We start from the raw sequence: 25,476 nt of genomic DNA, 5'->3' as shown, positions 1-25,476 counted from the left end.
AGACCGTCTCTGTGTTCTTTGTGTATTGCCTCTTTGAACTTGGTTTCTATCTTAGTCCTATGGTGCTTAAGGAGATGAGTTCGAAGGTACTTCTTCTTGTTCATGATTGTTGCACAAATGCAACACTGAAAATACGAATTCCCGAACTTATAAGCGCCAAATCCATCATTTACCATCTCTTCGACCAACCCATCAACTAAACTACGAGGTGCAATTCTTTCGGCTCGAGTAGAAACAGAGAAAACTAGGAACCATGAAGACGAAACAGAACAAAAACTCGAGAAGTGTGAACGGCTTAGAAGAGAAGTCGGCTATTTGTAAATAGTGCGTGGGCCATATGACCCAACCCATGACCAAGTGGGGACGGGTCGGAAAGAATTGGGCATGCCATTTGTCCCATCCTTGTGCTAGAATTTCAATGCTGTGGCATGTGCTGCGCACGGTCAGTAGCACTAAATGCACAACACTGAAACTCAACCGATCCTTGCACCAGATTTTCGATATCTTGAAGTTTATATTCTAAGTGTCATTATCCTTTTGCCATCATTCGAGTCCTTTTCTTCCATTTGTACCATTTTGTTCTCTATTTCCTTCTATTTGTACCATTTTGTTCTTTGGAAATTTTCATTTGTGCCCATCATAGTCTTTTTCCTTTAGTTGTCATTTGAATTATTTTGTTCTTGGAGATTCATTCAATTAGAAGAAAGAGAATGCAAGTGGTTACAGTGGAGGTATTCTCTTCAATTCAATATACTCGCTAATGTAATGAAATTCGGAACATACATAAATATGATCATATGAATTTACATTGATTTCTTGTTCTGTTTTTCTTTTTCGGTTTTGAGTATCTCATTACAAAAGCAATTGAAGACACTTGTTCTCCCCCACCCCAGAAGAAGAAATGAAGAAAAAGAAAAGAAACAAACTAAACACAAATAAAATCAAAATTGATTATGTAAGTGTTTTTATTATTCACCGAACTCTGTTGGTTGTTAGTAAAATGTAAGAGAACATGCAAACAGGAGTATATTGTGAAGAGGAAGAGGAACCGCCGCAAATTGTAGAAAAAAACTGAACCGGGTTGTCTATGAAGAGAACGGAAAAGGGAACATTCGAAAATGGAATGGTAGGCAACCAAGGAGAATGTGTAAAAATGGAAATGCCACAAAATCGTAACAAAACAACATACTCGATCACCTTGATGTTTGGTTGTGGCAAGAAAGTGTGAGGAAGTGAGTGCTCCCTACCCATCTTTAAAGTTGCCCACTTTCACTTTTGCACACAACCAACTGCTTACTCAAGCCTATATCTATCTATGTGTGGGTGAATAAGAAAGTGGGTAGAAAACCAGTGCTGCGTGGTTATCCCATTCTCCCATTCTCATACAATTGATAGCCCAGATCTGGAAGTCAATTCCTCTTTTGTTGGATATCTTCTATTGTCACTGTTGCCTTACATGCCAACAATAGGCAGTAACGTTCTTTCCACTCAAGACATCTTACTAATAGTCTGGATAATGTTGTTTTGATCTACTCGCTCACCCTTTTTACCCTGTGATTGTGAACTGTCTTTCCTGATACAGTTCTGGACAAGTGCTGGCCATGAAAAGATTATAATATTCTTAGATGATTAGGAATTGATTAATTCATATATTACTTTCCATTAAAGTATGAATCAGTTGCTACCCAGAAATTGTTTCAACTCGATAATAATCAATCTGTGTTTATCAACTAAATGACTTGCTTCATAGCTGTGTGGACTCTGGAAAGGGGAAACATTGTGGATAGAATAACTCCTCCGTACATCAAATTCACAACGGCTCTTAAAAAACACTAACTATAAATCCTATAACCTTAAAAAAACACTTTTTTTTTTAACTGTAAATCCTATAACAAGAGACTGGAGCATGTTGAAAAAACAGAGTTCAACAAAGTTAGGATGGGCTAATTGGTATATGATTTGAGATTAACTTCGGCTTTCAGTTACACTCCTTTTTAATTAGTTATTATTGAGAAAAAAAGATAATGATTGAAATTCAAAAAGAAATTCTAACATGACTAAAATATATACCTCTAATTTGTTCAAGTTACATTCTTCTCCTTCAAAGAAATTCTAACATGACTAAAATATTTACCTCTAATTTGTTCAAGTTACATTCTTCTTCTTCTTTATTTTATTATTATTATTTTTTAGGTTCTTCCATTCTATCCGTTGGGGGCCTATTACCTAGTTTGCTAAAGGTTTAAAAAAGATTTGAAAACTCATCGTTCCTAAACAGCTCTATCCGAATCTTCAATTTGTGTATGGTATATATCCACCAGTTAAGACTCAGGTTCTTTTTTTCCCTCTTTATTTTTAGTCCAATTTGGTTAAAGACTCTTGAAATTGTGATCTGTGAGAAGCTCTACATGGTCAATTCCTTTCCTTATACATCTAAACAAAAGTCGGTATTCTTTGTCTCAATGCTGAAAGTATATATGTATGTACTTGTAAATAAAAGTTAATAAGTAATGCAGCAACTAAGAAAATGAGGGAGGGAAGGTTATCATAGAACTACCAAGTTTCCCTAGCTAGGGCCCTTTGCCTAACTTTTGCTTCCCTGCCTGGAACTTTTTTGGCAGCCCCTGTTAATACGAGTCATCATCTCTCATTCTACATTCTAGCTAGTCATCACTCTCTTTCTTAATTTTTATTGTTTTTTTTTTCCAGGAAATCTGAAAGAAAGCAAGCCATTGATGAAAGTTAGGCATGTTCGATTTCTATGCCCGAGTCTGCATAATAATGTTCATTTCAGGTTAGATCCCACTGATATTAACACCCAAAAAAGTAATCGTCTAAGACTTATTCTGATTCATTCCTGATTCTGTTTTTTCATAAATATTTGAAGTCCTTTTTTGGGTTTTTATGAGATTGAACCATCTCTACTACTTGTCATATTTTGGTCATGGATGGAAATGGATACAGTTTTGGGGATGATTTTTTGGTGCATATGTGAACTACAGCCAGAGCTGTTCTGGTAATTAAACTTCATCCCAAATTAAGAAGGTTCTTCCAAATTTGAGATTAATGGGTTATGCATGCAGGAATAACAAAACTGGAACAAGTTTCTCAATACAGTGGGATGTGGAGTGAGATCTATTTCGTGGTCACCTCTTTTTTATGACTTATGAGTCTCAATTGGATTTATCATGTATTAAATGTTTGATATCTTAAATTGACCAGCAAACGTTTATGGTTTTTTCTTTAATACACGTACGTACCTCTCAGCCGCAACCTTTCAAATAATCTCATACCCTCTCTAGTGTTTTCCTCTTTTAATTTCTTTTTTCTTCTTTTTTTTTCTTTAAAAAAATAATAAAATAAAATACACCAAACCCTCTCTAGTCAGTGTTTAAACTAAAATCACCAATTCCATGAAGCCATCGTCAGTTAGATTTCAGTTTTTAAATGACCATACATCCTTATACATCCTTATAGATACAATATGATCATATATATGCCCACCCCTGAGACACCATATATGCAAGCACCCAAATCAACCATAGAACTGAAAACATAACTTACAAAGCCACTTGATACTCCATAAATAGAAAAAGTTAACAAAGTAACAACCTAAGCATAAAAAAATTACAAAATAGAAAAACCACTTGAATACATAAATTAGATACTGCATGTATTGGTCTCAATAGCAGGACTAAACCACTCCTCTTCCTCCTCTACCCCTCTAACAAGAACTTGGTGTGAACCAAACAGCTGGATATAGAGAAGCATTCAGAAGACTTGGTAAAAAAGGTTCAATGTGGTTATCTTTTAAGTGAAAGACACCAGTACCCTGTACTGTTTGATCTACCTTTGGTTCTATCCAACCGAAATCTTCATTATATGTGAAGTATATACAGTTTTCTCTAAATTGAGGATAGTCACGTGTTGACGCAGATGACAAAGTACTCTTACCAATAAATAACATACGATCACCTAAGTCCTCCACCTGGATCCATCTCAGATTTTTTAAATCTAATTTGAATATCTTGAATGTGAGACTTCCATAATATCGTCTATCCTTAGCTTGACAACTTCTTGCGACCAACAACAAGTCACCAAAACTTTCTACCAAATAATATGTCTTTCGCTTGTATGTTTGATCATTGTTTCGCTCAAATCCTGTACCACAGCTGATATCCAATGCAGTTGGAGGAGAAATGTTACAGCTCGTTGTTTTCGGACGAGGAGCCAACTCCACAAGTCTAAGATCACATTGATCAGTAATGGCATACAATTTCCCATTATAAAGAATAACATCTTTATAATATGCTCCCAAAGAAGTCCACTGTTTGTCTAGTGGAGTACAGAAGGCTAATGCAACGCTAGAATAAAGAGCAATTACTACACAATTATCCTTCTTAGCTGCTACTATAGACATGAAATTCTTATTATCCAAGTCATAATTATTTGCAGCAGGAGCAGGTAACAATATAACCTTATTAATGAAGTTTTCTATCCAGAAATAGTTAAGAACGTGACCTGCAGTGATAATGGGAAGGGTATTAAACCACGGGAGTTGAATTACAACTTGGGTTAATGGATTCAGAAGAAAAATTGGTCCCTTCTTATGCACCATTATCAGCCATCCTCCGTTAGAACCAACACATTGAGAACCATAGACGATTTAAGGAAATTTTAGCCTCAATATTTCAAGATTCAGCATGATAAACCTAGGAATATTATCAAAAGATGGATTTTTTTCTCTTTTTTTTGGTAAACCAAAAGATGGATAAAACATTAACCACGGCAGCTGAGATCGCTGGTGCAATGGCAATATTTTCTTAGAAGTCATTGCTGTTAGATGCCAAGACTTGCAAACCACATTAAAGCGAACAAAGTTCTCCACGTCTAATTTGTTTGCAATTGTCAAACTGATATCCTCCGGAAGTTCATCTATGATATTCTTGACCCCATGATCATTTGTGGTGTCCATCTTCAACCGCTTATTGGAAAAAGTCACGCTGTGAAACTGAATAAATTTCTTTTTTTCCTTTTAAACAATACACAAACCAGAACAACTTCAGAAAATATTCAGACGCTATGCATAGTTGATGTAAGAAAAAACTACTTGAAGAAACAGGAACTATCAAGAAGAAATAGAAACTAGAACATATATATCTCTACGGGAAGACTTGAAAGAATGAAAAGAAGAAAAAAAAAAAAAAAAAAAAAAAAAAGAAGAGAGAGAGAGGCGTATATCAGATTACCTAGAGCGGTTCTCACTTTTCTGCTAGATCGTTTCTTTTCCTTCCCTTCGTTGAATTTCTAGGTTTTCTCCTATCCTATATATACACTCACAGCAGACTCTTCACACAGATATCAGAATTGCCGGTTAGAATTTGATTCCTAATATATTACTTGATTTCTAATTTCAAAGAAGAGATTATGATAAGATTCCACACAGGATCGGATTCCACACAAGATCGGATTCTAAAAGTAATTGATTGCAAACACAAGTTGTATAAGAGGTTTTTCTTTAATGGTGAAACTCTTAGGAAAAAAAAACTGGCTGCGTCTCATTAAATAATCTTATACTCTCTTTAGTTAGGGTTTAAATTATAAAATTATGGGATATTTACTGTTGTCTTTCTAAAATTAAAGTCAAAATACAATACTATCTTCATTTAGAAAAAAAAACCATATCAAATACTAATTTTAAAATTGTATTCTTTTTTTTTTTTTTTTTTTTTTTTTTTTTTTTTTTTTTTTGATATGAGGTTCATCCGGGCCAGTTTACGCGCATCACAATTACATCCTCAAGGGAGATTTTATATATAAAGGAAGTTGGGACTTTAACCGCTTTAAAATTGTATTCTTATTATTTTGATTTCGAAAAAAAGATTACCTGCTAAGAAAACAAACTTCCAAAATTTGATAACGTCAAATTAGATAGTAAATAAATGAAAATATAATGGAAATGAAAACTTCTTAAAATTGATATTGGAAAATGAATAACATATGTTGAAAAGCAACACCAAATTGAAAAGTAAATATAAAAAAAGAGCTACCTAATTAGGGTTAATTTTTTCTTAAATACTAATGTAATAATATAATTTAGTATAAAGTATAAATAAATAGAATAAACCCTTAAGGTTATTTTGTATAATTTTTAAATAAATAAAAATTGACACATCATCGTTCAGGCCGAAACTCGAAACTCGATATTGCCAATTTCTCCGCGATATCTCGCCATTTCTCACAATATATCGGAAAAATCGATATTTTCACTTTTTATTTTATTTTTATGTTATTTCTTGCAATTTTTAGGCGATTTCTCTCACTATTCTACAGCAAAATCTTTAGAATCAATGGACAATCTTACCAATTCTATCCCAATGATTCAAGACTCAAAAAAGGTAATGTGCTAAATGTAATTAAAATGAGAATCTAGATAGAATAATTTTTGGAAATAATTCAAATTAAGACGAAGTTTTATAGCAAAATCTTCAAAATTAATGAGCAATCTTACCAATTACATTCTAAATTGGTCATTGTTCGAATTCCGTTCATGCATGGTTAATATATGATTTGTTACAGGTTCTTGTTTAATTTTAAATCTCAACATTTACCGACTTTACTATCTAATGGAAGCAAGAAGAACAATAACCCCATCGAAAACTTTGTAGTATCTGCCATTTTAAGTAACACTAAAGAAAGTCAAGACAAGCCAAGAACGCCCTCAACAGTAACAATGAGATTGATTGTTACTTTTGCTTGCTTAGATGTTTCTAAGATGATTTATGTAAAAAGTTTTATACCGAAGATGCGGCACAAAGGCATTCCTATCATCAATTTGGTGTAGGTGTCTAGAACAACAATATGTACAAAATCTCAAAAGGGATAAAAGCACATATTGTTCTGGCTGAAAAATTAGCAAAACAAAGTTCCAAAGTCCATAGAAGGAAAGAAACAAGGGTGAAGATCTCCAAACTTGTTGATCGAACAACAAAAAAGAGATGAATTAATCAATATTATCCAGCGAATCTCCCAACAAAAACCTGTAGAGAACCTCTTTCTTAAAAATCAAAATTTCCAGTACCTAACAAATCAGTCCCCTGTTAGAGCCTCATCTGACTATCAATGTCTTTCATACTTTAACCTAGGAAACTACCCCCTTCTACATACCAAATCAGTCTTCAAAAATGGTTTTCTAGTCGTTGCAGCTTAACTAGGTTATCGAGTTAGATTAAATCTTTAGAACTTACTTATTAGTGGTGTTTTTTGGTAATCATTTAGTGTTCAATCTTTATCTAATCATTATAGAAAATAATATGGAAATCAGATAAATATTTGCTTTGTTCTTCCTAAAACTCAAACACAATGTTGGTTGAAGTTAAAAGATAACACAGAGACAAGGGGCAGAGAAAGAGAGGGAGACCAAGACTCATATATCATTTGCATAGAGACTTAAGATGAGATTTGAGAACTCCTAAGTTTGAGAACAGCCCCGACAAGAGGGAGATTTTGTTTGGTTGAAATGAAACATGACAATTCTATTTCATTTTTGTTGATGTGAAGTTTAGCAAGAATTAGGAATGAAGAATCTTCTTCTTGTCGTATGTAAATGCAAACTTAAATTAAAGGAGAATAGGTAAAATAAGAGACTGGTTATTGAATGACATGAAATGCTTTTATGAGACTACAAGGATAAGTAACCAAGTAATTAAAAATAAGATGGATTGAAGTTTGCTTTACCCATTTAATTTTCTCCAATATCCCAAGTTGCAACCAACCAACTATAAAATATTTTTTTCTCCTTCAGTTCCACTTTCGTTTGTTCATTTTGCCAAACATAATGAAACTTAAATGAGAGTGCATAACAATAAATCATGTGTGCTAAACTCTTCACACTATCTTCATGATGATAATAAGTTAAAAGAAGCATGAAAGTGGCTTTTCTATTGCACCTTCTAACAATTTGAATTATTTGTAACCTTAATTTTCTTTTTCTTTTTTTCTCCCAGTCATACTATCTTTTTCTTTTCCAACTTCACCCTCAATCATCATTGCCTCATCATATGTATTAACAGTTATGGTTGATAGGGATTTCATATATAACCACAATGGTTGTCATCATCAATCATTTGTATATAACTTCTCCACGTCAGTAATCCCTTGTATCCTTATAATCTATGTACATTCTATGACGTCCACTATTCTCATTTTGTACCACTACTAAAAATTCTATTAAATTTAGGGGTTCAATTTTGATCCTAATGGCTTGAATTCGCCCTGATCTCATATAGAGTTTGGGGTTAAAATTCTTTGCCCGAGGGGTAGATTGTGTTGGGGCCAAGTTGGGCCTAATTAGGGTTAAGATGGAGTTAGGGTAGAGTGTTTGACTACGGCTAGTCTGCCTGGCTCACCTTGACCCTATCTCCTTGTAGGTCATTTTGTTTAAAGTAAGGTAATTATATATTAATTTTATTGTTGGGTGGTTAGTGCTAGTGTTAGGACTGAGAATTTGGTTGAAGATGCATAATGGGTTGTGGAGAGAAGGCAAGGGAGTCGACAGGGTTGAGGTGTAGAGGATTTTGCTGAGCGACAGTGAAAGTAACAGGGAAACAAGGCAGCCTAATTGTTTGGCGTGGACTTGTTTGAGTTGCTGGAGGGGTGTTGGAGGGAGGACTTGATCAGGTCAATGATTTACCAAGAAGATGATGATGCTATCCTAAATATACCGTTAAATGTGTTCCCTAAAGAGGATGGTCAAATCTGGGGAGAGACAAAAAATGGGGTGTTTACTTCTAAATCAACATACCATATGATCAAGAATCGTATGGATACTACTCCAGTGGGTAGGATAGATGAGGTATGCAAAGAAACCTGAAAAAACATTTGGAGCTATGATTTAGAACCAAGGGTGAGAAGTTTTCTGTGGAGAGCATGTGCAGGTGGTGTCTCATCTGCTGAAACTTTGGTTCGTAGACAAATTATTATTGACCCCAGTTGCCAACGTTTTGGTGGAGACCTTGAATCTATTGATCATATTTTGTTTGAATATGATTTTGCTAGAGCAGCGTGGCATGCCTCCCTTCACAAGTACCATCACCCAAAGAACCAAAGCTTCATCATTTTATTGAAAGCTGGAGGTCTCTTAGTAAGGAGAAAAAGAGATCTAAAGAGTTAGCGGGTTTGGCATCATACCTGTGCTAGAATATCTGAAAGGACAAAGACAGGTTCATGTTCGATGGGTCATCAGTGCAGCCTAATGTGACGGCACTTAGAGCAATGAAGGAATGGGAGACTTTCCTATAGGCCAAACAACTCAGCCTCACTTCAAGCCCAAGTGAAGTGGTCCAAAAGAGAAAAGTGGATCAGAGACCCAAGTGGAGGACCCCAGTGGAACCTTACTTCAAGCTAAACTCATATGCGAGTTTTTACTCTAATGGTTTTGGTCTAGGGTTCATCATTAGAACCCATACGGAAGAGGTTCGTCTTGCAGCTTTTGACCGAGTCCGTTTTGGTGATGTCTTTTTGGGGGAGTCATACGCAATGAGAGAGGGTCTTATCTTGGCCATTGGTGAAGGGATTGACTACATTTTTGTTGAAGGGATTGACTACATTGCTGTTGAGTCTAATAACTTGGAACTCATAAATTCCATTAATGTAGGTGCGTTGGCGGCCATATTAGCAAAAGAGATTGCATCAAACATTACCCAATTGGGTATGTCCTTTCTGGACTGTAAGTTTTCTTATGTTCCCAAGTTAGGTAACAATGCTGACTGCCTAGCTAGGAAGGCCACGTCTGTTTTGGGGAGGACCTTTTGGCCACTTTACAATCCCTGGTTCCTTGACTCGATGGAATTAATCCTAGTGTATTGCTCCCGCCTTTCTCAATAGAAGTTTATTTACCAAAAAAGGAAAAAAACGTAACTAACAAAATGTTGGACACTTGTGGGCCAAATTCTTTTTTTTTTTTTGGTAATCAAACTTTCAATTAGAAGAACAGCAAGAAAAAGCCGAGACATCCTGATTACAAGCCTCAAGAAGCCAAGGAATGGAATTAGGCCATACAGTCCTACTTGCCACAGACTGGGCCCTCCTAGCTAGATTATCGGCCAAATTCTGATCTATTCCAAACTGTAGAATAGTAAAGCGCTCATCAAACTATAAAAGAAGATTTGATGGCTAGATTTGTCTCTGCATCTCCTCTTAGTCATGACCAGAAATAACTCAAAATAAAATAAGTTATACAAATAAAATCTGAGTTTGAAAAAACGGTTACTAGAAGATACCTAAAATCTTGAAATTAAATATGCAAAATAGCATTTGAAAGAACCACAATCACCAATTAGGGCTTGCGAAATAGGGGATTAGAGTCTGTTAGATTTAGGGCTTTCAGTTTGTAAATTTGTAAACGTTGCACCTTAGAATGTAAAACAAGAAAATCATCATTACAAGTAAGCCCCGCCATTTAAATTGGCACCGTTTGATAAACTTTTGTAAATGTGGCGAAATATGGGCCGTTAACAACTGGCTGTAGCCGCTATAACAAATAAAAATCCTACCACCCATTATGCTAGAAGCACATCTACTAAACCTGATATATATCCTGACTGTTCAATTATTATTTATTTCGATCCTAAAAGAATATTAGCAGAGATAATCAAACTTAAGGTTTGAACTTTCTTACAGGTAAGAAAATGAAAATGGGAAATTAGAGAAGTTAAATAGAGACAGCTAAAACTGAAAAAAGGCTTGTTGCAGAGGCAAAAGAAGAAATATGATGACTGGGATAACTCTGCGACTGTCTCCATTTAAGCAAAAAACGGACCTTCTTTTCATAATACTCTTTACTAATTAGAGGTAAATCTCTCTCTAGTAAAACCAACTGCCTGTTTGTCGCTTCAGCACTCATTGGAACTACTGATTTAGCCCTAAGTTCCTAACCCGCCACCCTGACTATCAGAACCAAATCATCATCATATACTTAGCTTTGAATAAAGCTAGCAAAATCTAACATTTGACCGACAAAAATTTTAGAATTCCCTACAATATTATTAGTACTCACATTGACACTAGTGAAAAAGTACTGTAGAAACAAACACAAGCTAGCAGTATTCCCAACCCTCTACATTTAACTATTCAGATCCAAAAACACATCAATACCTCTCTCTTCTTGGCAATATTCAAGCAATTTGAATCCCAACCGCAAATTGTTCTTAAAGCTGATGATGTTAATCCATTTTACAGACAAATTGACTTTGTAAGCAACAATGGATTCTATATTGACCCCAAAAAACTGGTCACCCTATTACCAGAAGTAATTACAGACTTCTTCACAGATGAAGCTGAAGCATGCTTCTTGATACATGTTGCGTGTAGATCTTGGAGGATTCTTTTTGTTTTCTTGGAAAGAGACTTGAAAGATTCAATGCACTCAAAAAACCAGCATCTGAAGCTTACTTTCTCCACCTTCTGTCATATTTACATACAAGAAAAGAATTTACACCATCGGGGGAAGCTTGTCCATGGGTTTTATTACTGCAACACAACTACGATCATCTTGTATATATTTATCACGTGTGACTCTTAATTGTCCTTGACCAGAAGCTTGGTGGAATCCTAAGATCATATCAGCACAGTCCCTGCATAAAACCAAGATATAAAAACAATAGTGCAACCTGATGCTTGATACCAAGAAACAGACAAGAGTGTTGAAAGTCAAGAAAGATGCCTCAATTGCGATTCTTCATAGCGTGTATGTTTTATTAGCAGTTTTGTCCAAGCTGGGCTGATTTGCAGAGTAAAACGTGCAAGATAGATTGCTGATGCACAGAGCAATGATGATTTGAACTTCAAAGCTTCATATTCAACCAGCGACAACTCAATTAAGTAAAACGCTAAATGCTCAAGCTGGTGCAAATCCAACAAGCAAAATACATGTAATCAGCAGTTAGAGTAAATTAAACTCTCACAAACAAAAGCACTTATTTAACGGTACGGACGCAAACCTTGGTATCTGATTTAGAAGCCTTGAGAAATCTTAACATAAACACATACGGAGTTGGCACATTCAATCGGAACATTAACTTTTTAAGAATAAGCTTCTCCTGTACACATAATAAGTAAAATGAGTTCAATTATATCCCTGCCAAGGCAGAAAAAACAATTAAGAAAAGAGTAGATGTCTCAAGCACCATTCCAAGCATTTGATCTCTCGTGTATGCGTCTGCCGTGATGCTAATTAAATCATTAACCTGAAACATTTTTTAGAAATGCCCACTTTAGAAGAAAATTTAAGCAGTTGGTTTATTACAAATTACTAAATTTGGGCATATGTATTCACCTTAGGATGCCAAAAATCCTCATATTTGGATGCTAACAAGAGTGCTGTAAGACCGACCAACTGCAATTCCTTCTTTTCAACTATAACCTTAGAAAGGAATCTATCCAGTAATGCTACCATTAGAAATAATGTCTCTTGCATCAATTCAAATTTGAGGTGTACCTGAAACCAAGACAAGGATCTAACACTCAAATCTCAGTTGAATAGCTAACCACACTGAGGAGAAACAATGCAAATGAAGAAATAAGAAAAACTTGTTGGGTTATCCATCTAGTCTTTTTCCTTTTGTTGTCATTTGAATTATTTTGTTCTTGGAGATTCATTCAATTTGAAGAAAGAGAATGCAAGTGGTTACAGTGGAGGTATTCTCTTCAATTCAATATACTCGCTAATGTAATGAAATTCGGAACATACATAAATATGATCATATGAATTTACATTGATTTCTTGTTCTGTTTTTCTTTTTCGGTTTTTAGTATCTCATTACAAAAGCAATGGAAGACACTTGTTCTCCCCCACCCAGAAGAAGAAATGAAGAAAAAGAAAAGAAACAAACTAAACACAAATAAAATCAAAATTGATTCTGTAAATGTTTTTATTATTCACCGAACTCTGTTGGTTGTTAGTAAAATGTAAGAGAACATGCAAACAGGAGTATATTGTGAAGAGGAAGAGGAACCGCCGCAAATTGTAGAAAAATACTGAATCGAGTTGTCTATGAAGAGAACGGAAAAGGGAACATTCGAAAATGGAATGGTAGGCAAGGAGAATATTTAAAAATGGAAATGCCACAAAATCGAACAAAACAACAACCGACACCGAGTGGGGGCAGAAAGGGAGGAAGGAGGCCCACCCACAAAGCCCCACCACGCACACAACAACGCACCAAACGCCAACAGGGGGGAAAGAAAGGGGTAGAAAAACCAGGCGCGGGACCCAGCAACAAGAAGCCCAGAGTGGGCGAAGAGAATAATGAACGAGTATCCATTATGCTCCACACGGAAGTCAACCTCTTGTTGGAACCAGCACTGTGCCACAGCCAACGCAGGCAGTAAGTTCTTCCACCCAGCAGGACACACATTACCGGATAACGGTTGACACAGCCACCCTCTACCCGGAGGAACCTCCGAACAACGGACAAGGCGCCAGAAAAGAACGCGAACAAAATTCTGGTGACCAGCCCAGAAAAATACTTTCACGGAACCGAGCACGACTGAAAGGATTAGGAAATGATTCATATTACTCGTGTCCATGGCGCGGTGCCCAGCCACATTGTGGTGAATTTTTGAAGACACCCATTCACCCCCCCTCTCAGTGTCAATCTGGGAATAACACTTTCCATTAAAGTATGAATCAGTTGCTACCCAGAAATTGTTTCAACTCATGCTGATAATAACCAATCTGTGTTTATGAACTGAATGACTTGCTTCATAGCTGTGTGGACTCTGGAAAGGGGAAACATTGTGGATAGAATAACTACTCCGTACATCAAATTCACAACGGCTCTTAAAAAACACTAAAGCTAAATCCTATAGCCTTAAAAAAACACTTAACTGTAAATCCTATAACCAGAGACCAGAGACAGAGCACGTTGACGAAAGAGTTCAACCAAGTTAGGATGTCCTATTGGTATATGATTTGAGATTAACTCCTGTTTTCAGTTCACTCCTTTTTAATTAGTTATTATTGAGAAAAAGATGAAATATCCAGAAACAGGTACACGGCTTACCCATACTTGCATCTTGAACAAAACAATATTGTTCCCTGGAACAATACACTAACGGTTATTATTAAGAAAATGAGGGAAGGTTATCATAGAACTACCAAGTTTCCCTAGGGCCCTTTGCCTAACTTTTGCTTCCCTGGAATTTTTTTGCCACCCCTGTTAATACGAGTCATCATCTCATTCTAGATTTTACCAACCACTGAACCACAGCATCAGCAAAACATAGCAGCTGCTCAACTTCTCTTTGATAATGCATACAAGTAGTCCAACTAATTTGTGTCACCATGCTTCCTGTGTTAGGGGAGCTTATCTATCGAAGTAGCGCCCCCAACTGTTTTAGAATTTTGACTTCAATTGCTTTCTATTTCCCATAATTAGGGTTGATATTTCATACCATCATTATCAGAATTTGATATCAAAATCCAACCAAGAGAGCAGCCTAGACTCCAAAATTACTTTCTTATTCAGTACCTGACCGCAACTTATTAATTTGTTTTCTCCTATCACGCAACTTGTAATTTCGGGTTTGCTGCCATGTAGGTTGATTTCAATCATTACTTATCTCTCAATTTCTTAATTTTTATTGTTCTTTTTCCAGAAAGTCTGAAAGAAAGCCATTGATGAAAGTTAGGCATGTTCGATTTCTATGCCCGAGTCTGCATAATGTTCATTTCAGGTTAGATCCCACTGATATTAACACCCAAAAAAGTAATCGTCTAAGACTTATTTTGATTCATTCCTGTTTCTGTTTCTTCATAAATATTTGAAGTCCCTTTTTTGGGTTTTTATGAGATTGAACCATCTCTAATACTTGTCATATTTTGGTATGGCTGGAAATGGATACAGTTTTGGGGATGGTTTTTTGGTGCATGCATGAACTACAGCCAGAGCTGTTTTGGGTTATTTCCCAGAACCTCTTTGAAAGCCCTATCTGCTGCTTTGTTTTGGCTTCAGGAAATTGAATTTAATAGTTTCAGTGTTTAACACATTAATTTCCAACCCCCCCCCCTCCCAGTGCTTTGAAACTCCAATTATATGAATTACTTTAATGTTTTCCTATTTGCTTGTTGTTGGAAAGAGAAGTAACCTTATATCTAGTAGTTCTGGTAAGACATGGTCTCTTAAGCTAGTTTGATGCACAAACTTGCATATATTAGCTTTTGAGAATGTTTTTTTAAATCATATTGCCCATCCCCAGTCAAGATAAAGGATGCGAGGAAATTGGCTGATGGGCCGATGGCAGCACCACAAAGAGTTACAACCTACGGAGTCGAGCAGGTAATGGCTCTGAGTAAGAGATTTTTTTCTTCCTGTTGGATGAATACTGTTTTTTTGTTCCAGTAAAAATAAGTAATGCACAGGGTCATGCATCAGCGAAGTTTTTAGTATTTCTGTTTGATGTGTTTTCTGACAGGCAGAGGGTTTGAGCACTAAGAGTTCTGAGATGTATTGATTTTTGGACTTTTTTGATGCACAAGACCCTTTAAATTGTAATTAGCAAGTGTCTCTATATGTCTCGTTTGTCATAATTAAGTATATACTGACTTACTGTAACTAAGAAATCTTCGATAAACTTCATCCCAAATTAAGAAGGTTCTTCCAAATTTGAGAATAATGGGTTATGCATGCAGGAATAACAAAACTGGAACAAGTTTCTCAATACAGTGGGATGTGGAGTGAGATCTATTTCGTGGTCACCTCTTTTTTATGACTTATGAGTCTCAATTGGATTTATCATGTATTAAATGTTTGATATCTTAAATTGACCAGCAAACGTCTATGGTTTTTTCTTTAATACACGTACGTACCTCTCAGCCGCAACCCTTTAAATAATCTCATACCCTCTGTAGTGTTTTCCTCTTTGAATTTCTTTTTTTCTTCTTTTTTTTTCTTTAAAAAAATAATAAAATAAAATACACCAAACCCTCTCTAGTCAGTGTTTAAACTAAAATCACCAATTCCATGAAGCCATCGTCAGTTAGATTTCAGTTTTTAAATGATCATACATCCTTATACATCCTTATGGATACAATATGATCATATACATGCCCACCCCTGACACACCATATATGCAAGCACCCAAATCAACCATAGAACTGAAGACATAACTTACAAAGCCACTTGATACTCCATAAATAGAAAAAGTTGACAAAATAACAACCTAAGCATAAAAAAATTACAAAATAGAAAAACCACTTGAATACATAAATTAGATACTCCATGTATTGGTCTCAATAGCAGGACTAAACCCCTCTAACAAGAACTTGGTGTGAACCAAACAGCTGGATATGGAGAAGCATTCAGAACACTTGGTAAAAAAGGTTCAATGTGGTTATCTTTTAAGTGAAAGACACCAGTACCTTGTACTGTTTGATCAACCACTGGTCCGAAATAGAAGAACCCTTCATCATATGTGAAATATATACAGTTTTCTCTAAATTGAGGATAGTCACGTGTTGACGCAGATGACAGAGTACTCTTCCCAATAAATAACATACGATCACCTAAGTCTTCCACCTGGATCCATCTCAGATTTTTTAAATCTAATTTGAATATCTTGAATGTGAGACTTCCATAATATCGTATATCCTTAGCTTGACAACTTCTTGCGACCAACAACAAATCACCAAAACTTTCTACCAAATAATATGTCTTTCGCTTGACATTTTGATCAATAACTCGCCGAGATCTTGGACCACGGCTGATATCCAAAGCAGTTGGAGGAGAAATGTTACAGCTCGTTGTTTTCGGACATGGAGCCAACTCCACAAGTCTAAGATCACATCGATCAGTAATGGCATACAATTTCCCATTATAAAGAATAACGTCTTTATAATGTGCTCCCAAAGAAGTCCACAGTTTGTCCAGTGGAGTACAAAAGGCTAATGCAGCATTAGAGTAGAGAGCAATTACCACACAATTATCCTTCTTAACTGCTACTGAAGACATGAAATTCTTATTATCCAACTCAGAATTACTTGCAGCAAGAGCAGGAGTAGGTAACAATATAGCCTTATTAATGAAGTTTTCTTTATAGGCAAAGCGAATATCCATAATATCCCCATCTGCAGCAACCCTAGCAGCAACCCTAGTGCGAAGGGCAGCAACCATAGTGGGAAGGGTATTTAGCGGCGGAAGTCGAAATACAACTTGAGTTAATGGATTCAGAAGAAAAATTGGTCCCACCTGATGCACCATTATCAGCCATCCTCCGTTAGAACCAACGCATTGAGAGCCATAGACGATTTTAGGAAATTTTAGCCTCAATATTTCGAGATTCAGCATGATAAACCTAGGAATATTATCAAAAGATGGATTTTTTTCTTTTTTTTTTGGTAAACCAAAAGATGGATAAAACATTAACCACGGCAGCTGAGATCGCTGGTGCAATGGCAATATTTTCTTAGAAGTCATTGCTGTTAGATGCCAGGACTTGCAAACCACACTAAACCGAACAAAGTTTTCCGCGTATAATTTGTTTGCAATTGTCAAACTGATATCCTCCGGAAGTTCATCTATGATATTCTTGACCCCATGATCATTTGTGGTGTCCATCTTCAACCGCTTATTGGAAGAAGTCATGCTGTGAAACTGAATAAATTTCTTTTTTTCCTTTTAAGCAATACACAAACCAGAACAACTTAAGAAAATATTCAGACGCTATGCATAGTTGATGTAAGAAAAAACTGCTTGAAGAAACAGGAACTATCAAGAAGAAATAGAAACTAGAACATATATATCTCTACGGGAAGACTTAAAGAATGAAAAGAAGAAAAAAAAAGGAGAAGAGAGAGAGAGGCGTATATCAGATTACCTAGAGCGGTTCTCACTTTTCTGCTAGATCGTTTCTTTTCCTTCCCTTCGTTGAATTTCTAGGTTTTCTCCTATCCTATATATACACTCACAGCAGTTAGAATTTGATTCATAATATATTACTTTCTAATTTCAAAGAAGAGATCGATTGACCTAATAATGTAGGTATGGATTCCACACAGGATCGGATTCTAAAAGTAATTGATTGCAAACACAAATTGTATAACAGGTTTTTCCTTAACGGTGAAACTCTTAGAAAAAAAACTGGCTGTCTCTTTAAATAATCTTATACTCTCTTTAGTTAGGGACCTTAGGGTATTAAATTATAAAATTATGGGATAATTACTGTTGCCTTTTATACTATAATTTAATTACTAAAAAGATTCTATTTTTTTAAAAATTACTGTTGTCCCCCTTAATTCTAACAATGTTAAGAAACTTACAGTTGACTGTTTAATGGCTATTTTACCCTTCAAATAATTGATAATGTCAAATTAGAAAGTAAATAAATGAAAATATAATGGAAATGAAAACTTCTTAAAATTGATATCATCAAACTGGAAAATGAATAACATATGACACTAAATTGAAAAGTAAATATAAAAAAAGAGCTACCTAATTTGGGTTAATTTTTTTCTTAAATACTAATGTAATAATATAATTTAGTATAAAGTATAAATAAATAGAATAAAACCTTAGGGTTATTTTGTATAATTTTTAAATAAATAAAAATTGTCACATCATCATTAAGGGCGAACCACAACCAGGGGCGAAACTCGAATCGGCGAGATATTTTCACTTTTTTATTTTATTTTTATGCTATTTCTTGCAATTTTTAGGCGATTTCTCTCACTATTCTACAACAAAATCTTTAGAATTAATGGACAATCTTACCAATCTATCCCAATGATTTAAGACTCAAAAGGTAATGTGCTAAATGTAACTAAAAGGAGAATCTACATAGAATAATTTATGGAAATAATTCAAATTAAGAAGACATTTTATAGCAAAATCTTCAAAATTAATGAACAATCTTACCAATTTTATTCTAGTGATTTAGGCTTCGAAAGTCAACATGCCAATTGTAGTTAGAGAAGACTATATACATGAAATAATTCAAATTTATCACATATTGACATCAAATTAGGGTAAACATTAAATTTGGACTCAAAATGTCCAAAAATACCCTTGGAATTGGGGACGAAAGTTACAGAACTGGGATTTTGGCGATATTTTGCCATATTGCCCGGTTCGATGGGTAGCGAACCCAGCAAACTAGGCAATATATCATTCCTTGAGGAGGAGAACAACAGTAATTATCCCTGAAATTACATTTTTATCATGCAATCTATTGGTATCACTATTTTCTTTAGTTTTATTTAATTCTTCATTCTAGTTGTGGTCTACTAAGGGGACCCAAACGTAAACAACTCTAATTTTAATAAAACTTGAATATAGATTTTTTTTTTGGGTAGATAAACTTGAATAAAGATTTTATCGTTAAAAACAGTATGTGGGGTCCATTCCGAAAACTAACTCATATATTACCCAGAACAGAATAAGAGTTATGGGTATCAATCGGTACAGTTTTGGATAATTGGTTAGGTCTTGGCTTGGTCCTAAGCCTTGATTTATGTAATCCAAATTCAAATAAGAACCAATTGTCAGTTTCTAAAAATTTGATTGAAGCCCGAACCAACTCTGTTTGTTCTGATTGCATTTCCAATATGGTTCTAGAATTCGGCTCTAAATTGGTCAATTGTTCGAATTCCGTTCATGCAAATTGGTTACTATATGATTTTCTTGTTTAATTTTAAATCTCAACATTTACCGACTTTACTATCTAATGGAAGCAAGAAGAAGAATAACCCCATCGAAAACTTTGTAGTATCTGCCATTAAAGAAAGTCAAAACAAGCCAAGAACTCCCTCAAGAGTAACAATGACATTGATTGTTACTTTTTCTTAGATGTTTCTAAGATGATTTATGTAAAGAGTTTTATACCTTCTTGGTTGTGTATTACAAAGACTTTACCAAAAAAAAAAGTGTATTACGAAGATGCGGCACAAAGGCATTCCTATCATCAATTTGGTGTAGGTGTCTAGAACAACAATATGTACAAAACATATCCAAATGTGATCCTTGATAAACTCCTTCCTCACCCTCGACCACCAACAGTCCAACATTATTGGTGGAAGTCATCAGTCCAATATAGGAGAAAAAAGATCAGACTAAAGAACTCACAAAAGGCAACCACCAACGATTAATCTTTAGATATTCGGCTGTGAACAAAAATTCGAAGAGAAAGAGATGAAATCTGATGGTAGTATACACACTTGGGTGATTGAATCAGATGCGAGGAAGGTAACAAGTTAGTAAAGGTAGACTCAGATCCCTTCTTGGCGAGAATAATACTTTTTTATGCTTCGATAATGTAATTCTTCCGTGAAACTCCAAATCTGAAAATATTGTTTTTTGGTGAATCACAAAAGGAGTTGCATACCAACTGAGGTAATCGGTAGAATCTTAAATAAAACTACCCTAACACGCACTCTGTGAATGCTTAAGCAATCCATGGCAGCGAATGAAACCGTTTGAGTAGAAAATGAGGTGCTGAAAAAGACGGAATAAATCTATTTGGTTGCCGGAGAAAAGGGTAACAAGAACATGGGCTAGGAATAAATCTATTTGGTTGCCGGAAATAAGGGTAACAAGAACAGGGGCTAAAGGCTAGCCTGGCTAGGGCTACGTTTCAAAACAAAGAATCTTGTTTTTTGGTCACGGGCATCATTTTGTGAAATTTACTCTTTCAAGGAGTTTCCATGAAAATAAATAGTGTTCTCTAGAGTACGTAATTGCAATTATGAAACTTTTAAAACCCGGTAAGAAAAAAAATCTCATTCTATCAAAGCCATCAAATTTTTCATGCAACATGTGTCATCACATGATGCTTGCACGGAGGATATCCGCGCAAGCGCGAACAAAAATCCCTGTTAGAGCCTCATCTGACTATCAATGTCTTTCATACTTTAACCTAGGAAACTACCCCCTTCCACATACCAAATCAGTCTTCAAAAATGGTTTTCTAGTCGTTGCAGCTTAACTAGGTTATCGAGTTAGATTAAATCTTTAGAACTTATTTATTAGTGGTGTTTTTTTGGTAATCATTTATAGTGTTCAATCTTTATCTAATCATTATAGAAATTAATATGAAAATCAGATAAATACTTGCTTTGTTATTCCTAAAACTCAAACACAATGTTGGTTGAAGTTAAAAGATAACACAAAGAGACAAGGCGCAGAGAAAGAGAAAGAGAGCTAGAAAGAGAGTGAGACCAAGACTCATATATCATTTGCATAGAGACTTAAGATGAGGTTTGAGAACTCCTAACTTTGAGAACAGCCCCGACAAGAGGGAGATTTTCTTTGGTTGAAATGAAACATGACAATTCCACTTCACTTTTGTTGGTGTGAAGTTTAGCAAGAAATAGGAATGAAGAATCTTCTTCTTGTCCTATGTAAATGCAAACTTAAATTAAAGGAGAATAGGTAAAATAAGAGACTGGTTACTGAATGACATGAAATGCTTTTATGAGACTCTACAAGGATAAGTAACCAAGTAATTGAAAATAAGATGGATTGAAGTTTGCTTTACCCATTTAATTTTCTCCAATATCCCAAGTTGCAACCAACCAATTATAAAATATTTTTTTCTCCTTCAGTTCCACTTTCGTTTGTTCATTTTGCCAAACATGATGAAACTTAAATGAGAGTGCATAACAATAAATCATGTGTGCTAAACTCTTCACACTATCTTCATGATGATAATAAGTTAAAAGAAGCATGAAAGTGGCTTTTCTATTGCACCTTCTAACAATTTGAATTATTTGTAACCTTAATTTTTTTTTTTTTTCTCCCAGTCATACTATCTTTTTCTTTTCCAACTTCACCCTCAATCATCATTGCCTCATCATATGTATTAACAGTTATGGTTGATAGGGATTTCATATATAACCACAATGGTTGTCATCATCAATCATTTGTATATAACTTCTCCACGTCAGTAATCCCTTGTATCCTTATAATCTATGTACATTCTATGACGTCCACTATTCTCATTTTGTACCACTACTAAAAATTCTATTAAATTTAGGGGTTCAATTTTGATCCTAATGGCTTGAATTCGCCCTGATCTCATATAGAGTTTGAGGTTAAAATTCTTTGCCCGAGGGGTAGATTGTGTTGGGGCCAAGTTGGGCCTAATTAGGGTTAAGATGGAGTTAGGGTAGAGTGTTTGACTACGGCTAGTCTGCCTGGCTCAGCCTGACCCTATCTCCTTGTAGGTCATTTTGTTAAAAGTAAGGTAATTATATATTAATTTTATTGTTGGGTGGTTAGGGCTAGTGTTAGGACTGAGAATTTGGTTGAAGATGCATAATGGGTTGTGGAGAGAAGGCAAGGGAGTCGACAAGATTGAGGTGTAGAGGATTTTGCTGAGCGACAGTGAGGGTAACAGGGAAACAAGGCCGCCTAATTGTTTGGGCGTGGACTTGTTTGAGTTGCTGGAGGGGTGTTGGAGGGAGGACTTGATCAGGTCAGTGATTTACCAAGAAGATGATGATGCTATCCTAAATATACCGTTAAGCGTGTTCCCTAAAGAGGATAGTCAGATTTGGGGAGAGACAAAAAATGGGGTGTTTACTTCTAAATCAACATACCATATGATCAAGAATCGTATGGATACTACTCCAGTGGGTAGGATAGATGAGGTATGCAAAGAAACCTGAAAAAACATTTGGAGCTATGATTTAGAACCAAGGGTGAGAAGTTTTCTGTGGAGAGCATGTGCAAGTGGTGTCTCATCTGCTGAAACTTTGGTTCGTAGACAAATTATTATTGACCCCAGTTGCCAACGTTTTGGTGGAGACCTTGAATCTATTGATCATATTTTGTTTGAATATGATTTTGCTAGAGCAGCGTGGCATGCCTCCCTTCACAAGTACCATCACCCAAAGAACCAAAGCTTCATCATTTTATTGAAAGCTGGAGGTCTCTTAGTAAGGAGAAAAAGAGATCTAAAGAGTTAGCGGGTTTGGCATCATACCTGTGCTAGAATATCTGAAAGGACAAAGACAGGTTCATGTTCGATGGGTCATCAATGCAGCCTAATGTGACGGCACTTAGAGCAATGAAGGAATGGGAGACTTTCCTATAGGCCAAACAACTCAGCCTCACTTCAAGCCCAAGTGAAGTGGTCCAGAAGAGAAAAGTGGATCAGAGACCCAAGTGGAGGACCCCAGTGGAACCTTACTTCAAGCTAAACTCATATGCGAGTTTTTACTCTAATGGTTCCGGTCTAGGGTTCATCATTAGAACCCATACGGAAGAGGTTCGTCTTGCAGCTTTTGACCGAGTCCGTTTTGGTGATGTCTTTTTGGGGGAGTCCTACGCAATGAGAGAGGGTCTTATCTTGGCCATTGGTGAAGGGATTGACTACATTTTTGTTGAAGGGATTGACTACATTGCTGTTGAGTCTAATAACTTGGAACTCATAAATTCCATTAATGTAGGTGCGTTGGCGGCCGTATTAGCAAAAGAGATTGCATCAGACATTACCCAATTGGGTATGTCCTTTCTGGACTGTAAGTTTTCTTATGTTCCCAAGTTAGGTAACAATGCTGACTGCCTAGCTAGGAAGGCCACGTCTGTTTTGGGGAGGACCTTTTGGCCACTTTACAATCCCTGGTTCCTTGACTCGATGGAATTAATCCTAGTGTATTGCTCCCGCCTTTCTCAATAGAATTTTATTTACCAAAAAAGGAAAAAAACGTAACTAACAAAATGTTGGACACTTGTGGGCCAAATTCTTTTTTTTTTTTTGGTAATTGTTGTAAATATGTTTAAAACTTTATATAAATATTTTATTTATTTTAATTGTGTCTTTTATCCATAGTTTTATTTAGTCCCACATCGGGTGGAGAGGATCTGATTATATGGTTTATATATAGTAAGAGCCCAGGTATTATTAATTTACTTGATACCCTATAGTGACCCTGCCATGATTATATAGATAGATATATATATTAATATTAATACGTGGGTGAATACGTGGAGATTAGCCCTTGGGACTTGGGGAAACTTGGGACTCGGGACTTGGGCGTGAATACGTGGAGATGCCATTTGAGTGGCACTCTCCCTCTAGGTACGGGATAGGCCATTTGAGGGCACCTCGGGGGGTCTTTGAAGAGAGTTGAGCTGAAAGGTACCCTCACAGCCTTACCCTTTCACCCACAGCCTTTGGGGCTCTATATAAACTCCATTTCGTGCTCATTCTTGATACACTGAATTCCTCCTCCTCTTTCTCTCTCTCTCTCTCCCTGTTATTCTGTTAAGCAGTGGGGTGCAACCTTAAAGGTTTGGGCTGACTGATCTTGGGGTGAAGACAGATCTTGGGGTGAAGACACTTTTAGAACCCGTATTGCACAATTCGGGGTGTCTAAATACCTTAAAGAAAGTACTTCAGGTACGTTTCAGCTCTAAAGAAGTACTGTGATTACAACAACAGTTCTGGTGTGCGTGCAGATCCCTCAGACTTCAACAACAGTAATCAAACTTTCAATTAGAAGAACAGTAAGAAAAAGCCGAGACATCCTGATTACAAGCCTCAAGAAGCCAAGGAATGGAATTAGGTCATACAGTCCTACTTGCCACAGACTGGGCCCTCCTAGCTAGATTATCGGCCAAATTCTGATCTATTCCAAACTGTAGAATAGTAAAGCGCTCATCAAACTATAAAAGAAGATTTGATGGCTAGATTTGTCTCTGCATCTCCTCTAGTCATGACCAGAAATAACTCAAAATAGAATAAGTTATACAAATAAAATCTGAGTTTGAAAAAACGGTTACTAGAAGAAACCTAAAATCTTGAAATTAAATATGCAAAAAAGCATTTGAAAGAACCACAATCACCAATTAGGGCTTGCGAAATAGGGGATTAGAGTCGGTTAGATTTAGGGCTTTCAGTTTGTAAATTTGTAAACGTTGCACCTTAGAATGTAAAACAAGAAAATCATCATTACAAGTAAGCCCCGCCATTTAAATTGGCACCGTTTGATAAACTTTTGTAAATGTGGCGAAATGTGGGCCGTTAACTACTGGCTGTAGCCGCTATAACAAATAAAAATCCTACCACCCATTATGCTAGAAGCACATTTACTAAACCTGATATATATCCTGACTGTTCAATTATTATTTATTTCGATCCTAAAAGAATATTAGCAGAGATAATCAAACTTAAGGTTTGAACTTTCTTACAGGTAAGAAAAAGAAAATGAAAATGGGAAATTAGAGAAGTTAAATAGAGACAGCTAAAACTGAAAAAAGGCTTGTTGCAGAGGCAAAAGAAGAAATATGATGACTGGGATAACTCTGCGACTGTCTCCATTTAAGCAAAAAACGGACCTTCTTTTCATAATACTCTTTACTAATTAGAGGTAAATCTCTCTCTAGTAAAACCAACTGCCTGTTTGTCGCTTCAGCACTCATTGGAACTACTCATTTAGCCCTAAGTTCCTAACCCGCCACCCTGACTATCAGAACCTAA

At 35.9% G+C, this 25,476-nt stretch overlaps 3 protein-coding genes across 3 annotated transcripts; all 3 read right to left on the bottom strand.

Moving 5' to 3' along the window:
- Positions 1-3,660: 3,660 nt before the first annotated feature.
- On the bottom strand, positions 3,661-4,618 carry LOC149006142 (putative F-box protein At5g55150). The gene is made up of 2 exons (XM_089136045.1): positions 3,851-4,618; positions 3,661-3,753 (listed from the first exon to the last, which is right to left on the bottom strand). Exons 1-2 carry the CDS (start codon positions 4,616-4,618, stop codon positions 3,661-3,663), a joined length of 861 nt encoding a protein of 286 aa, XP_088992171.1.
- Positions 4,619-11,629: 7,011 nt separating this feature from the next.
- Positions 11,630-12,490, bottom strand: LOC149006141 (putative cyclin-B3-1). The gene is made up of 4 exons (XM_089168226.1): positions 12,335-12,490; positions 12,186-12,245; positions 12,000-12,098; positions 11,630-11,901 (listed from the first exon to the last, which is right to left on the bottom strand). The coding sequence occupies exons 1-4, from the start codon at positions 12,473-12,475 to the stop codon at positions 11,710-11,712; spliced, it is 492 nt and encodes a 163-aa protein (XP_089024352.1). The 5' UTR covers positions 12,476-12,490; the 3' UTR covers positions 11,630-11,709.
- A 3,823-nt stretch (positions 12,491-16,313) lies between these two features.
- LOC149006140 (F-box/kelch-repeat protein At1g57790-like) lies at positions 16,314-17,642 on the bottom strand. Its single transcript, XM_089136044.1, has one exon. It carries the CDS (start codon positions 17,640-17,642, stop codon positions 16,314-16,316), a length of 1,329 nt encoding a protein of 442 aa, XP_088992170.1.
- Positions 17,643-25,476: the final 7,834 nt, after the last annotated feature.

Source organism: Hakea prostrata, chromosome 9, assembly GCF_041222555.1.
Source record: "Hakea prostrata isolate BN-2017 chromosome 9, UWA_Hpros_2, whole genome shotgun sequence".
Classification (NCBI taxonomy): domain Eukaryota; kingdom Viridiplantae; phylum Streptophyta; class Magnoliopsida; order Proteales; family Proteaceae; genus Hakea; species Hakea prostrata.
This window is presented reverse-complemented; position numbering and strand designations above follow the sequence as displayed.